Consider the following 16,533-nt stretch of genomic DNA (forward strand, 5'->3'; position numbering starts at 1 on the left):
TGAAATAATTATTAAACAAGTGAGCCAGGGTTAGGAAAAGCACTCAAAGGATAAGCTACAAGAGAGTTCCAGGATGGTGTCTTCCACTGTAACACTACTGGCAGTTGGAAAATGCAAAGGCGACACAGAGCAAGGCTTACCAGCTGCGGGTTGGTGCCATTGGAAAGAATATCCAATAAATCCGCAGAAGAAATGAAGTAAAATCTGGGAAAGGCCAACCTCTTCATGTCCAAATATTCAGCCAAAGCCTTCTCACACAGAGACAGCCTGAAGAAACAAAGCAGATGAATAAAACCCAGGACAGGCAGATAAATATCCCTTCGTATTTCATACTGCAGTTTAGGTTATCAAGCAGATTCTCCCCTCCCATGGAGGAATGCAGACATGAGCTGAACCTGTGGCCTGGTCCTCTAAAGCACTTCCTTAACAGGACATCATAGCACCTGGAAACTCACAGACCTCTCCATGCTACCAACAGTCAAACAGCCTAGGAGCCAGAGGAGCCTCACAAAAAAGCAAAAACAGAAGTGGAAGAAGCTGGAAAGCGTTTGCAGTCTGACTTGCTGTTTTAGACAAGCTCCTAATTTCCACAGGTGATTTCACACTGGGATAAAAGTCTCTATAACTGCTTTTATTCTAACAAGCTGTATTTTAAAGTCTTATTCAAACCTAGTCAGCTTTTTGTATTCATGAAGCCTGAAAGAAAATTTGTTCGCTCCAACCTAAAATAAATCTTTCAGTGTTTACATGCTAAACTGCTGCGGAGCTTACAAACTTCATAAATAACATGCAGCTAGTTTTCTGTGAGGAGCACTGACTTTATCTGATTAAAAAAGAAAAACCTTTGTTTTAAGAGGGTAGTTATTACCGACAAAATAGCTATCATATTAAGCTTTCAGTGTGTTCCAGGCAGACTAGCTCATATGTTAAGTGAGAAGCATATCCATCTCAGGACAGTAAGGTATTTCTCAGGGAGTCTAGCTATACCATGTGCCAAGGGTATACATGCAGAGATAATTTTGTAAATTAAAGAACATGGGCTCAGCTCTGCTGCAGATATTCCTGCCTGGACTGCTAAGCAGATATTTAAGACACTGTTTTTGGGGTGGCAGTAAAGGCCATGTGTTATTCAAACCTGCTGTATGCCTACCTTTGTATGTGTGCAAATCAATACGCTTCTCATCAATACGGATGAGAATTTGCATGTACACAAAGCCAGACTCCACTATGGGGGCTTCAGTGTGATGAATCACAAATAAAAGGACTCAAGAAAGATCAGAAGTGCTGTGACTTGTGAATGCAAACGACGCGGCACAGTCTAAGAAGAAAGCCTCAGAGCACAGGTTAAATTAACCTATTAGAGCTGATCCCAGTCTCTGACAAAAACCTGGGACCAAAGTTCTACCTACCTACTCTGAACGTCCTCCAGTTGTTGGGACAGACCTGGTTTATTAGTGGCCTCAACTACATTTGGGGTTTTCTGAGCTTCATAGGCCAGTTCTTTAAAATCAACATCAATACCTTCAAAGCGTTTGGAGTCCTAAAAAGCAACGCAGAAGGACATATTCATGGTAAAACACAAATTTTATGTTAAAAGACACCATCCTCTAGGTACTGTCTTTGCGCTGAAGGGAGAGATTCTCTTCAGAGTCCCTCTTGCCCAGTGCAGAAAGGGTCCCCTCCACCATTTCAGAAGGGATCTTCCACTCATGTACCCAAAACAAGCCTCCGATCAGACATTCTCCTTCTTGTCGCTATATCCCAAGGGGGTCGTGGATCAAGTGGCTGTGCAGAAGTCAGTGCTTAGGATCAACCATTTTCATGGGGTTGAATTCCCCTTTGAATGTCTGCTCATAATGGTTCTTCTCATATGTTCAGATAATATATCAAGCTTCCCTGGCCATAGCAGCAAGAGACCCTGCCTCAAGGGAAAGGCTACTGACTTCGTGGACGTTTACTCTTCCCCTCCTGGCACAGTGCAGGAGCCCCACTGCCCACCCCTGAAATGGAGATGGTGACTCTTGCAGAGCAGAGCCCTTCCTTGCCTTGAGCAGGGCCATGGAAACCCCATGCTGGCAGCAGAGGAACACACTTGCAAATATGCTCGATGCCTAGTGCCTGAATTTTTGGAGTTAAACAATGAAGAATAAGTAAAGCTATGTTCAAAATGATTCTGCTCTTCCCTTTCTCCCAAATCAGGCCACAAAAGAACTCCAACCTTTCTTGGTAGCACTTCCATGCTAACCTGTGTTCAGCCATGGTAGCAAAGTCCTGGCTGGAGGGTTGAACCCTCCACACAAGCCACACAGGAGGCTCCAGACACGCATCCTGTGCTCGCTGGCACATTGTCCCCCAGCCCCGGGTGCACCCTGAGGGTGTTCAGCCTCCAGAAACACCAAGTTTCACCCTTTCTTCTAGAGAAGGGAAGAGGCTGCTGACCCATGCCACTAGCCAGGTGGGTATTGAGTTGCAGACAGCTGCCCAGTAGGATGCAGATTTAAATCGTGAAGCAATTTCATACATATCATCAGAAAGCTGTTGGATATTAACAGCTTGCTGACACATGGTACAGCCTTCATGGCTCTGATTTTTAGGACCTGTCTATACCACCCAGTAAGCACAGTGCACCCAAAGCAGTGAGAGGGACATTCCATGCAGACCAGGGCAAAGGGATGGAGACCCATTATCAGGGTGTCACTGGGCTGTGCACACCCTGCCTTAGGCTGCAGTCTCTGGGCTACAGCCAAGACCTGACAGTGTACACGGATGGAGACAGTGGGAACATGGTAACCTGCAGCTCACTCAAAGGCAGATCCCTCAGCATGGATGCAAGTGGTCCAGCAGGGCCAAAAAACAGCCTGGAGGATTTTCTCAATAATCAAAGGAACCTGGTATAAGGCTAGAAGATGGACTCCTAAAGACACCTCCAAGGAAATGACCGGCTGCTGAAGCAGGAGAGGGAGAGAGAACAGCTGCTGCCCCCTGTGCCATCGCTAAAGGCATGGAAGGGGACGCTGCCAGAGCTGCTTGGTTCAGCTCTGTTTTGAGGACTCGCAACATTTGCATCATTACCCCAGTCCCCTCTCCTCAAGCAAACAGGGAACCTGCCTGCAGCACTGAACAAAGCCAGCAGCCTTGCACTCAGTCTCAAGTAACTCCGTGTTTGCTACACAGCAGTGGAGAGAAGAAAATCAGCTTCTCCATATGGCTTAGGCACAACACGCAATAAGAAAACATCCCCAGGCAGCACTAGGGAAACTCCTGCAGCACTACAGGAGTCTCTGGAAACAGGGAGGCGGCAGGAGAAAAGTCCCACTTTGGGGAATGCAGCATTATAGACAACCCCATTTCACGCAGTGGAGGATCTCCTTCAACCCCTTACAAAGGGAAGAAATGAGACTTGGGCTTTCTTACCTCGGGAAGCTGCGTCCGTATATCTTCTGAGCCTATGAATATGCTCTCCAAGTGACACCATGTACGCTGTACTTCAAACCAGAGAGAAATGGCAGAGTCCGCAGTAGACAGCTTCCTCTGCCATGCAGACACTTCCTCCAAGAAAAAAGCAATATATTTGGATGTCATTAAATTCTGCAGCTGCACCTGGTTATCTTCTAAAGTTTCAATGAGTTCCTCATTTGACTTCAGCAATGGAACATTTGTCCGTGAGTGAGGCTCATACTGAAACTCCATGGTGCTCCATGTCATTTTTAGCTCCTTCAGGACCTTCTCCATACTCATTTCTCTCACTGCTTTGTCCACAATTCCACGAACCTCATCCTCAAAGTTATGCAGGTTGAGCTTCAGGAGATCAGCCAGCGTGGTGTCTGAGTCCATCACAAACTTCACGCCTGTCACCTGCATCAGTTGATCCCAGTGTCTCTCTCTAATAGCGGGATTTTGAAGTTCTGCCACAGCTTTTAAAGCCATCAGCATGTTCTTCACCCTGCTGTCCAGCCCAGTGAAAGCATCCCATGCCCTCATTTCCTTATCCAAATTCCGAATCTCTCTTGCAAACTTTCTGCATTCAAGATCCATGTTTTCCACATTAATATCCACCCATTTGGTGCTCTGCCAGTCATCAAGGCTAGTATTCACAACAGAGATCACATCCCAGAGCTCTTTGAGAAGATGTATCTCCTTTCTGCACTGCTTCAGTTGTTTATAATCTGGCACCACGACTTCAAACAGACCAGCTGATTCATATATCGAGGTCATGGCTGACTCCATTTGTTTAATCTCAATGTTCTTTGCATCCAGCAGTTGATAAGGCTTTTTGGTGTCAAACCTAAAAATAAATGTTATTGTAACAACTTCTAAAGAAAACATTAAACAAAGGGTGCCTCCAAGAGACAAAGCTGAGATGAAACATCTGTAGCACACGCTGATGGTGCTTCTACATGCCGGTACTGATGCCACCTTAAAGCAGTATTGCACACTCAGCATCTAAATCCAATCTTTTGCTAACTCTGGACAGTGTTCCCAGCAACACAAAACCCCAGGCATAACAGATACAACACTGTGAGAAGCTAGGAAATGTATGCAAAGGCTACAACACGTGTCCTCAGGACACTCACAGATGACCCATCAAGCTTTTTTCCTTGGGGCTTCTGTGGTGTTAGAATTTGCCTGTACCTGAATGGTGCTTCTTTCCGAAATCGCTCTCTGAATCTGTGCTGCTCAACATCAAACACTGCACAGCTCTTGCGCAGAACTGTCATTTCGTTTGCCTGCAAAGGAGCCACATGCTGCTTCACAGCTATTGCCAGCTTCTTTATATTGTTCCATTTTTCTGGCAGCTCCTGCAAGCAAAATTTAAATGCTGGTAGGATGTATTCGAAACCTGATAGAAGACATATCTGATCTGTTTAAGAAGCAGAACTCTGGGGCAAATCCCTCCAACTTGTGTGTATAAAACCAGTACTAAATAGGACTGGTTTCTTTCCTGGGTCTGCAGCCAACAGCAAAGACTTTGGGTTTCTTTTAGTTCTGGATCACAGATGAGAAGACTAACAGAGACCCACCAACACTATGGAAAGAAGTAAAATAACCTGGAAGCAGCTCTGAGGCAGCAGAGATAGCCATGGAGTGGCTAGTCCCTCCAAAGGGGTCTTCTTCTGGCACTTTGCATTCAAGCCTCAGCAGAAACCACTATGGGTGAGCCACATGAACAAGGCAGGGCACACATGGCTAGCTGCTTCCTTGTCCTTCTCATCCAGACTACCAGCTCCAGCTCATCTGTGTCCCTAGCCACGGAGGGAGCAGTACTGAGAAGAACCTCCCTTTGTTTGTCCCACCACATATGGAAGCAAATCAGGCACTCAGCTACATGTTGCTGGCACTTGACAGAAAAAAAATAAAATTATTTTTTTATCACCTGCATCTGGAGGGAAAAGCAGAAAACCAGGGAATTGCTAAACCCCCCAGCTGCCATCCAAGCCTGCAGCAGAGAACAGGAGCCTTTGCTGCACAGGTGCACAAGGCAGCAACATCTCCCATAAAGGCCCTGCTTTCATTCTTGGATCCTGCCCAGACCCCTCTGCGCACAGCACTCAGTGACTACAGGGTATCTATCAGCATGTACCTGTGCACTTCTGTACTATAACATTGTCTTGAGTGTTTCCCAGCACTCATCCCCCATCTCACAGTCCTCTTCACTGACGCAAAAGGAATTCCCAAAAGAAAACTAATTCATCAGAGCCAGATCTGGAAATGTGTCAAAATACTTCCAGAACCTGTTCCTGGTTATGTCCTCTGAGTCAAGAAGATTTGGTGCTGCAGATCCAGTGGAAGACTTAAGTCCTCTGAGAACACAACTCCTCTGCCAACATTATCCTCCCCATCTCCACAGTTGCCAAGAATTGGCTTATTTAAAAATAATTATAATTCAACCTAATTAACAGATGTATTTGAAAATGCATTAATTTTTTCAAAAGTAATCGCTGGGAGTTGGAGCAGGCAATTCTATGTTTTTCATACATAACAAAAGGCTTAATCTCTGCTTTAAAAGAAAATCTCAATATAACTCCAAAATGTAGAGCTATTAAGGCACATCCCACAACAGCAAAACACTATCCACTGAGGCCCTCTAATGACTGGGAATGGGGTCTTAAATATTCCTGCAATATTCCTCAGACTCACAAGGTCTTTGACATCTGCTCCTTGGCAAATTTGCGTGTCCACCACAAGTTTTTACCCACCTCTAATTGCTTATAGACTTCCTCTGGCAGCTGTTGCTCATAAGTCTTCAGCAGTTCGATGGTTTGCTTCAGGGGTTCAAACATGGCATCAGTGACACTGTGCCTTTCTTTAACAGCCATGAGATGACCCATAATCTCCACCAAGCCATCATAATCTCCTTTTTCAACCTTTTTGCTCAACCCTTTATCGGCAATTTTTATGAACTCTTCAAGGTTATTCAAGCTATGTAATACAAAGCAGGAAAACACACAATGAAGGGGAGTTCGGGAAAGCTTCCACACCAGTTACACCCAGTTATTAATTTCATCCACTAATGGGCATAGTCAGCAGAGACATGATGGGCTCCTGGATCGTTGGTCTTTCCTAGCACAGCCACTCTTCTGTTCTCTAAACATTTTAAGTGCCTGCTTAAATTCTGTGGATGTTGCTGGGTGAATATGTATCCTTACATTCTTCACCTAATAAAGACTAAACTGCTGAGTCAAAGATTCTTAGCAAGAACCCCTAATTGCTTATTTTTAAAGTTACATAAATGCTCTTTGCATAGAAATTACCTTTCGGAATCGTGGTCCTGAAAAGAACATTTGTACTGGGATTACATGGCAAGAGTTATATAGCAGGGAGACTGCAGGGGGGGCCTCTGTCAGCAGAGCCCAGCAGCTGCCCCACGTCAGATTAGAGCCAGCTCCAGCCGGCTCCAAAGGGACCTGCCACTGGTAAGAGCTGAGCCATGAGCGACGTTGGTTGGGCTTCTGGGAGTGCAGACTGAAGAAAGGGGAAAAAAAACAACTGCTGCACAACAGCAGCTGGGAGAGTGAGGAGTCAGCAATGTGAGAACAAGCCTTGCAGCCCACAAGGTCAGTGCAGCAGGAATGCAGGAGACGCTCCAGACACGCAGCAGCAGTTCCCCCTCGGCCTGTGGAGAGGCCCCTGGTGGAGCAGGCTGTCCCCCTGCAGCCCATGGGTCCCACATGGAGCAGATCTCCACGCTGCAGCCCCCCCGTGGGTAGAAGAGCCCCTGGTGGAGCAGGTGGATGTGGCCTGGAGGAGGCTGCGGCCCATGGAGAGCCCCCACAGGAGTAGGCCCCAGGCTGGAGCTGCAGCCATGGAGAGGAACCCACGCAGGAGCAGGGGGTCTGGCGGGAGCTGCCACCCACCCGTGGGGGACCCATACTGGAGCAGTTTGCTCCTGGGGGATGGACCCCATGGTACAGAGCCATGTGGGAGCAGTTCTTGAAGTGCTGCTGCCTGTGGGCAGCTCCCACAGGCTCAGTTCGGGAAGGACGGCATCCTGTGGGAGGGACCCCGCGTGGAGCAGGGGCAGAGAGAGGATGAAGCAGCAGCACAGACAAAATGTCATGGACTGACTGCAGCCCCAATTCCCCGTTCATCTGCACTGCCCAGGAAGAGTATGTAGAAGAGCGTGGATGGGGGGAAGGTGTTTGTAGTTTGCTTGTAGTTTCACACTACTCTAGCTTGTTAGTAATTAGATAATAAATTTTATTAATCTGCCTATGTTGAGTCTGTTTTGCCCATAATGGTAATTGGTGAGCAAACTCCCTGTTCTTATTTCAATGCCTGAGCCCTTTTCCATTGTATTTTTATCTCCCTCTTCCTTTGAGGAGGGAGAGAGTGGTGTTTAGCTATCCTTCAGGATGAAACCACCACAACAGAAGAGGTCATACCATCCACCAAATGCAACAATCTTTACTACTACACATGTCGGTAAATAATTCTTTGTAAGTAATCCAAGACCTATGGTATCCTTCAGTTGCAGCTACTCAGATATATCACCTGATGCATCATCTGGCACAAAGATGTAACAGAGCAGCTATTCAGACCAAGGAAACCATTACTTTCAATCTTGCTTCCAAAGCTCCCCCTTTTTTGTGACTTTCAAACTATCTCCCCATGACTACTAGATTAGATAGGCTGGATCAAGAGAAATGGATAAACAGACATACTACCTAAAACCACACAGTACGTCCCAGGAGAGTCTGCCTGTGGGATGTTAATGGTACCAAGTCCACATAACTCTTTCACTTTTACCCACTCAGTACCCAGCAGAGACCAGGGGACAGAAGATGCAGGGGATGTGATGAATTTTGTATACAGTATGGGCCCCCTACCCTTGCTCCTGTATTTGTTATCAGCGTGAAATGATAAAGCCCGGTCAAGACAAGAGACACCCGGTTCAATCAGCGCAGGTCCTGGGGAGGGGAGGCAGGAACAGCTTTTACCTGTGTGTGACATGGTCAATTAGATGCTGCTTGAATACCAAACTCCACCTTTTTATTACATTCAGCAAGGATGCCTTGATAGGTCGAGCATCGACTTTTAACCAGCTCTGGAAGATGCTGATGGGCTCAATGTGATTCACCTCTTCGTAAATCTTCTCATAGGAGTCAATCTGCTCTTTGAATTGCTGAAGCGTGGGAGGTGTCTCAGGGACCCCATCCTCTGCATGAGCCTCAATTTCTACAGCAGTGAGGATGTGTCCGTAGAGAAGGAACTGGCGGAAGAACTCCTTTCTGTCATCACTGTAGAGGTAAGAGTAGTGGTCAAAGGCATTACGGTAATTGCAGCAGGCTGCCATCACAGCTTGCACGCGTCCCATCAGGTCATGGCGCATGTCAGCCAGATCAGCCATGTCCTCCATGTCAGCCTAGGAGAGAAGAGGAGAGCTCAGTGACAGCAGTGCCTCCGTGCTGTCACAAGGCACAAGGGAGCTCCACAGCCACCAGACCTGGTAGTGGGGGAAGCCACTGTGCTTGGCCAGCCTGGGCACCAGCGATGAGATCCGGTAGATGTCATTGAGAAGACCTTCCACCATGTCATAGAAGCCATCATTTGTGCCAGGGTCCAGGGAGGGACGAAAAATCACATCTGGGATCACTAAATCCAGCTGCACCTCAAACACAGGAGCAAGTCCTGCCTTGGGATCTGGTAAGGAAGACCAGAGACATCAGCATCTTTTACAAGCAGACAAAAATGATCTTGGGCCACCACTAACATCCACCACAAAGCACACAGTGTGCTCCATCAGCACACAGGCAGATGTGATTGTAGACACCTGCTCACTGGGTCCTGTGACATTATGCCTGCAAACAGCCCAGAGGAGATGCTGGCAAACTAGCTGATGTTCTAGTACCTACAGGAGATCAGACTGGAGAACAGATTAGACAAAAATGATTTATGAACTGGAAAAAATGTTTTGGAGTGAAGCCTTAAAGAGACCAGGCTCTTCAGCTAATCAAAAGGGAGTTTGAGAGCTGAACAATTACAGTGCATAAGTACTTGCAAAGGAGAAAAACATCAGAAACCCAAGAGGCACTTTAGTTTATTGGAAAAAGGCATGAAAAAAACCCACAGTAACAGGAAACTGAAGCCAAATTCAAATGTGAAATTATGTGCATGTTGGTGACGAACTTGATTCAATTCTCCAACTCAGTGTGTCTTCACATCCAAGAGGGAAGCATTTCTGGGATGTGATTTAGCCAAACACAAGCTGCTCACAGCAGAGTTAGCATACCTCCACAGTGGCCTTAGGCAGGAGATCTGATACAGCTGACTCCTGAACCCACCTCTTCTCTTCACTGGACTGATGCTGGAAGACTGAGTTTTTCTTCCATGCCTTTCATTAGCAGAACCAGCTCATAAGACTGTCCACAAGTGGAAGATGGTAAAACCCTGATGCCTTGTGCATAGGAAGGCAGGAGATGGGTGATGTCCAAGCTGGTAGTACAGACTTGGGATGAATCCTCGATTTTGTCTGTCCAATCCCTGCAAATGGTGCATTGTCCTCTCCATCCCTCCCCCCTGTGACCAGGAGACCCACCCTGTCTGGAGGCTGCCCCAGTGCTTGCTATTGACAGTACAAGAGGCACAGTAAAAACTCAGGAAGAAAAGAGCAACTCCTAGACACAAGGGAGAGTGCAGAATAGAAACAAGTAATAGAGACCTGACTTCTGCAATGCTTCTTCCTCCAGCTCCATTCAGTGCAACCCACCTCTGCTGTGCACAAAGGATTCAAAATGCTGCAATCCCAACAGAGACAGACAGAAAAGCCATCGCTTCCCTTCCCCTCCAGCACAACCCACTGACCCCAGCCACAAACTGCATTGCTCCCATTGCAAAGAAAAGCAAGAAACCTCCCTTAGGCAAGACCACAGCACCATGACCAGAGGAGAGGGACCATCAGTTACCTGTATTTTCCAGGAGATACTTCAGTGAGCATTCAATGGCAGTAAAGAATCCGTCCAGGACTATCTCATCCACATAATCCACATAGGCCTTCCAGACATCAGATGCTGGGTCTGCAGTTAAGAGGCTCTGATTTTCCTGGAAGAAGACGAAGACACCTTCAAACACAGAAGGGCTGAGTCTGTCCTACAAGAGAGCTGCTCACAGCTGTGGACAAGTGCCAGTAAGCACGTGGATACTGGCCTCATGGACGGACTGGAAACCAGACAGATGTTACTACTAACATCTGACTAGACAGATGACTACTTACTTCTGCCACAGACTGCTTTGTAACCTGAAACAAATTAAATAACTGAAGGTAAAAACAAACTCAGTGCAGAAGAGACTTAGCAGCTCTGCAACATATTTTCCTCCTCCTTTGAAGTCCCAGAGGTCAAGGCTGCTTTGCACACCTGAGGCAGAGAGTGCTCAAGGGTCTAACAGGCTCATTTCAGTGCGTGAAAATCCAGCTCTGGGCATCTCTTTGTTACCTTGAGTGGACCAGGCCTTCACGGCAGACTGTTTACACCTCTGCCCTACAAACAGCCATCTTGAGAAGACCACAGAGCTTTTAAGTTCAAGAAAGGGTTTCTTTAAAAACCTCAAAAACAGGGAAAGGTTGGGAGCAGAAGACAAAGGGTTTGCCAACAACCTCCCTCCTCAGACCACTGTGCTCCCTTCATCCAGTTGAGCCAGGAAACTCAGGGTTTTCTGGGTCACAGCAGAGACCCATCCCCCCAGGGTTTCCTCCTTACATCCCCACGGGGCCAGGCTGTGTACCCACTTCCCTACCCATCTCAGCAGCCTCCCAGGTTCTGCTGTGATCAGGTCCCCTGCCCTGCCATATCCTCACTGTTGCTTCTCCTGCCCCTGCAAACAGTTCTGGCGGTGCCACCATGTGAGTGACGCCTGCCCTCCTGCCATCACCACAAGCCCATGCCCTCCTTGTCCCCCCCCAAAGGAGGTGTCCTCATCTTATGGGTGGTAGGTGGAGGGGTCTGAGCCTGTTACAGGAGTGGCAGCAGAACAAAATCCTTGCCCCAGCTGACTGCAAAGATAAGGGTGTGAGAGGCCCAGGACTGACTGCAGACAGCAAGGCACAGTGAGCAGCAAGGGCTTGGTGTCCCAGGGAGGGTCAGCCAGCTCTCTCCAGAGTCCAAGGCCAGATGATGACCCTCAGGAGAGGGCCTCTCAGCCAAAGTGCTGTGCCCAACTTGCAAAGCACATCACACCAGGCAGGTGAGAAGCAGAGCTTTGGGGTTTCTCCTGCACTCCAAAGAAGACTCAGCAATGGCAGTGTCGCTGGAAAACCACACGATTTTGGGTAGCAGCTTTTCTCCCGTCACTTAGCTTTTCCCTGGATTGTCAGCATAACCTCCTGCTCCCTCAGTGGGAAAACAATTCTGAAACTGAAAGGTCAGCTGCAGCCAGCTGCCTTTGTATTTTCAGGTATATATTTTGGAGGGAGATTTGTCCTCTGACTGGGATCCCAAAGCCTGATGCGTGACTCCCCTCTAGCGGCTCCACGAGAGCTAGGGCTTGTTCACTGGGCTGCAGCTGCTATTGTTCCTGCCCTGAACTGGGTCTCCAGCAGTGCCCAGTCAGCACTACCACACCATCCAGTCACACCAGCTCACTCATCAATACTGTTGTTAATTAACACCGGCTAAATCTTGCAAAGGAGTTGAGAGTTAATTTTAAGTTGAAATAGGTCTGGACAATTTCAACAGAGCAGAGAGAGACACAGAGACTGTAATGAGACAACAAACCCCTGGGGATCACACCCACCCCTCACCTTCAGCAGTGAATGAATCCTTAGCCCTGACTCTCGGACCAGGCCGTAGCGCTTTTCCAGACGATCCTTACAGTCATCCAGGTTCAGCAGTGACTCCTTTTTACCATCTTTCCTCTCAAATATGGGTGACCCCCATGATCGCACGATGGTCTGGATTTCCTCAACATTGTTTTTGGCTTTCTGTGTCCTCCGCTCAAGGTCATGGACAGCATCCATCACCACATAGATGTGATCCCACACACCTGGCCAGAAATGAAATGACTGAGTGCGTTTTCAGAGCTGCTGGTACAACTTTTCACACACCATTAGACTTTTTGGCCTATGGTCTCGTGTATTTCTTACCCATCATTAATGCAGGACTTACCATCACAACTGACAGAGCAACTCCCTGCTCCAGGCTGCTGCCAGCTCTGTCCTACCTCAATAAGGCACAGCACAGTCACCAGGCTGTGCAATCCTGTCACCATCACTAGAGTAGGGACCTTGCACCCACAGCACGGTCCCAGGCACCAGTGAGGGTTGCGTTTAGATGCAGAGAACTTAGGGTAGGAAAATCCCTCTATCTGTGTTGTGCAATAGAGCTCCCTGGTTAAGATTCTTCAGCATAAGGTCTTCTGCTTTGCATGTTCCCAAGGGAAGACACTTGTTCATACCACAAGCCTGATGACAGAAATATATATTCCACCAGTGAGCAGTTTGCTTTCACCAAAAGGAAACAAATTGTCTTCCTCTGTTCTGCTTTGCAGTTAAAACTGATCAAGCAAGAACACTGGTTAAATCATGCCATAGTCATGCAGCTGCATGGACCTGCAGCTGCAGTATTTCAGCCTTCAGGAAAAGTTATCTAGGTGGCCCTGCCCCTTACTGGGACAAGCCAACCCCAGTGCCAAATGGCTGGACCATTGGTTCCACTCCCTGCACGACTGGGAGAAAGCAGCACCTTGGGTACACAGGCATGCAGCCACACAAGGGCTGCCTGGGCTGGCACAGGGTGGCCAGCACAAACAGGAAGCAGAGGTTTCAATCTCAGCCTTGCAAGCTCTTACAAACCCAAATTTGGTCCTCTCTAGACTGAACCTGAAGGGAGTAGAATCCCACCCACAACCCCAGCAGAGCAAGGCGACAGAAAAACAGCAGGTAAGCAGGGCGCTGCCCTTCATCTCCCCAGCACTGGTTCTGCTGCCATGCTGGGAACTGCAGCTGGGAACCAGGTGACAGATGTTGGGCGCATGGAAGAATGTGATGAGACCCAAGGGTACTCATGTTCCCTAACACACAGCTAGCTCACCCTCCATCTTCCAGTTCAGTGTTTCCTCTGCCTCTTTCAGCCTCAGGTCAATATCCTGCAGCTCCCCCTGTATTAAAGGGTACTCAACCTCCAGGACTGTCTTCAGGATCTTGTTGTATCTGTTTGCCATCAGCTCCAAGTTGGCCACCATCTGTCGGTACAATTCCTTGGAGGAATAGATTGCTGCAGCTGTTAGTGGGATGTCTCCCATCTGGCTGCCGGACAGGTAGCTCACCTCCCTCAGCACTGAAAACAGCTGGAAAACAAGACAGAGCTGAACACAAGACAATCCTCCCCATTTAACTGGCAGACGCTCTTCAATCATTTCTGAATGTTTTAGGATTTTTCTATTGTTTTGTTCACAAATCTGCATGCTCTGAAAAGCACCCAGACACCTCATAATCTGTACTGTTTGTCTTCCTTTGATCTCTGCCTCTGATTTTCTTTCCTGCCAAAGACAGACAGCTTTGCTAACAACCAGGCAAGCAAAGCCATGCAGCCTCTAAAAGCCATGATGAACTCTGAATCTCTCAGCCATGCTCATCAATAGTCTTTCAGGGATATTTTGTCTGTGAGCAGAGCTTAGCAAACAGTTATCTTAGAAAAAGATAAGATGGACCAGACTCTGGTTCTGTTTTTTTGGCTGGGACTGACTGGCTTTAAAATATAAACAAATACCATGGCCCAAACCCAGCGACTCCTGTTTCAGTGTGTCCACCTTCCAGCAAAGCCTTCTGCTGCTGACCTCTCCTAGCCCAACCAAAAGCACTCAGTGCCACTGCATGTTTGAATAGTGATGGGCTACACTAAGAGGGTTTATTAAATTATAAACCCAGTATAAATGTATTCTTGCAACAAAAAGAACAGTGAGATCTTCCAGCATGATATATCACTTTTAAGACTAAAAATCTTCATTCAGTTTATTGGTAAAGTGCTCCTGGAACTGCACATGTTGAGAGGGCGACAAAAATTTGGCATGTTGTACAGGCAGCATCCAGGGTGAGGACCACTCCTGACTGTGGCTGAGCTTGGGGGGCAGCTCTCTAAAAATCACTCTCTTGTTAGGTTGGCAGATTGTGTCATCCCTTCCTTTGAAGGCATGGGAAAGAAATCACCCTCTGATCCCATTCTAGTAGTGCCCTTTAGTCCCAATTCCCTGCCCTAATTTCAGACAGGAAAACTGGGAAGCTGCAGATATAAACAGAAGAAGGTGAAGCCATAAATCCATGGACTGAACAGCCAGGAGTCACTGCCCTGGGTGACCCCAGGGGCAGGAAGGGGTTCCTGAAATCTCCCCAGCACCATCTTACATTAGCCAAAATGTGACACCCAACAGAACTGGCCAAGACAAATGGACAGCACACTTCCTGGGAAGTGAATTCATAATACACTTAGAGCATCTTCAGTACCAAAGTAACAACAGATGCAATGAGAAGAAGGAAAGCAGGGATGAAGAAGGGTGCAGAGGGCACTCTGGAAAGGGGGCTGAATGAGAATGGAGCGGGAGGAAAGGGAAACAGAGGGGGCTGAGGGAACAAGATGGCAAGAGAGATGCAGCCAAGTTCTCCTCCTTTCTTCTTTGTACTGGAAGGTCTGGGACTTCCCCACCATGGGGCTGGAGTTGTCTTCTCCTCACTCTCCTTCCTCCGTTGAAGGCAAGTTCTGGAAGACTCTTCCACACTGAAGGGGTGGAAAATACATTCTTCTAGGCAAAATGAGGTGCTCACATCTATTCTGAAGGGGATGAAGGGGCAGCTAAACAGACATCTGGGGCACTGGACAGTTCTCAGTGTGAAAAGATGAGAAGAGCAGTGCAGAAACACTCAAAGACTGCCACAAGGGCTGAGAGCAGGCATACTCAGCACATCACAGGCTCCAAATCCTCTCACCAGGTTGGAAAATATCCCCTGAGGCCATTTGGCTCCCACCTTAGCATGGAGCTTCCAAGGAAAAAGACAAATCCTTTGGCTAAGGGCAAAGCTTGAATGAGCTGTAAAACCTAAACATTTTAACTGCAGCATACCCCAGGAAACAGAAGTTTTTGATGCCAACATGTCCCTAGTCCCTAAGATTCCACCTCTCCCCATTAAATGGCATTTTTACATTTCACAGATCCTGGCTCCCACCAGGCCCCAGAGGCTCTTAGTCCAATACTGGTATCTGCCCTGGAAAAGGTCCATCCTACCTGAGCTCAAGACAGGGTTTTGAGAAACCCTAGGGGACAGAGAAAAGATCTTAAATCTATTCTAAGCCTCATGCACTGCAATAAAGGAAAACCAACAGGCACAATACTGCAGTAACAAAATAAATCCTTCATGGGGTATTTTATACCTGTCCAGGAAACCCAGAGTTCACATACACATAACATGAACCCTCCTCTGTAGATGATGCTCCAACAGTCTCCAAACCAGTAGCAAGTCTCATCTGAAGATACCAACACCAGTTAAACATTGGGTACTCTGGGACTTTCTGTGACTGGTTGTCACTAGAATTTGCCCTGTTTATATCTTAATCCTGATAATTTATCAGGAGATAGAGCCCACAAAGAGGATGGTAAAATCATGTTACTTATCATAGAAGAGACTCCACAAATGTCAGCAGAACAGATCTGATGCCAATCCCACCAGATCTCACTTACATGACGGGGTACACTGAGAAAAAAACTGCACAGCAGGAAGACATGCCCACAGACAGGCAGGAATGGTAGCTGGCAGCAGTTTTTACCTGGGGATCAAAATTGACTGCGATCAGTTTGGTTTCTGGATCTCGTCGGATGAGTGGTTGAGCGAGGTTGTACTGTGATTTTTCAGAGACCGTCTGGGACCAGTCTACATACTGCTTTTCCTGATACCTGTAGGGGAAAAAAAGTAAAAAAAATAAAAATAAAAAATCCACCATATAGCTACTGAGCCCACAGGATGTGTGTATAATTAAATGAAAGTCCATTTCTGAGGGCTGAAGAACATGCAGGATGGGAAAACTCATCCACACCATTCCCACAATTAACTTG

The 16,533-nt window shown here is 47.4% G+C and overlaps 1 protein-coding gene across 7 annotated transcripts in view; it reads right to left on the reverse strand.

The window, feature by feature from the left end:
- DNAH9 (dynein axonemal heavy chain 9) overlaps positions 1-16,533 on the reverse strand; it is a gene marked incomplete at its 5' end in the record, with an annotated part of 196,372 nt that overhangs the window by 159,647 nt on the left and 20,192 nt on the right. For 6 of the 7 annotated variants that reach the window (XM_082775013.1, XM_082775014.1, XM_082775018.1 and 3 more), the window contains 11 exons: positions 141-267; positions 1,410-1,540; positions 3,415-4,285; positions 4,633-4,799; positions 6,198-6,420; positions 8,439-8,863; positions 8,945-9,141; positions 10,404-10,539; positions 12,236-12,477; positions 13,524-13,779; positions 16,248-16,374. In XM_082775013.1, the coding sequence (XP_082631139.1) occupies positions 141-267; positions 1,410-1,540; positions 3,415-4,285; positions 4,633-4,799; positions 6,198-6,420; positions 8,439-8,863; positions 8,945-9,141; positions 10,404-10,539; positions 12,236-12,477; positions 13,524-13,779; positions 16,248-16,374 (2,902 nt within the window). Of the gene's footprint in view, positions 1-140; positions 268-1,409; positions 1,541-3,414; positions 4,286-4,632; positions 4,800-6,197; positions 6,421-8,438; positions 8,864-8,944; positions 9,142-9,782; positions 9,921-10,403; positions 10,540-12,235; positions 12,478-13,523; positions 13,780-16,247; positions 16,375-16,533 lie in introns of those variants that run through there. The other variant, XM_082775019.1, reaches the window with a different exon arrangement.

Source organism: Aythya marila (genome assembly GCF_965140915.1).
Source record: "Aythya marila genome assembly, chromosome: 18".
In the NCBI taxonomy this organism is placed as follows: Eukaryota; Metazoa; Chordata; class Aves; order Anseriformes; family Anatidae; genus Aythya; species Aythya marila.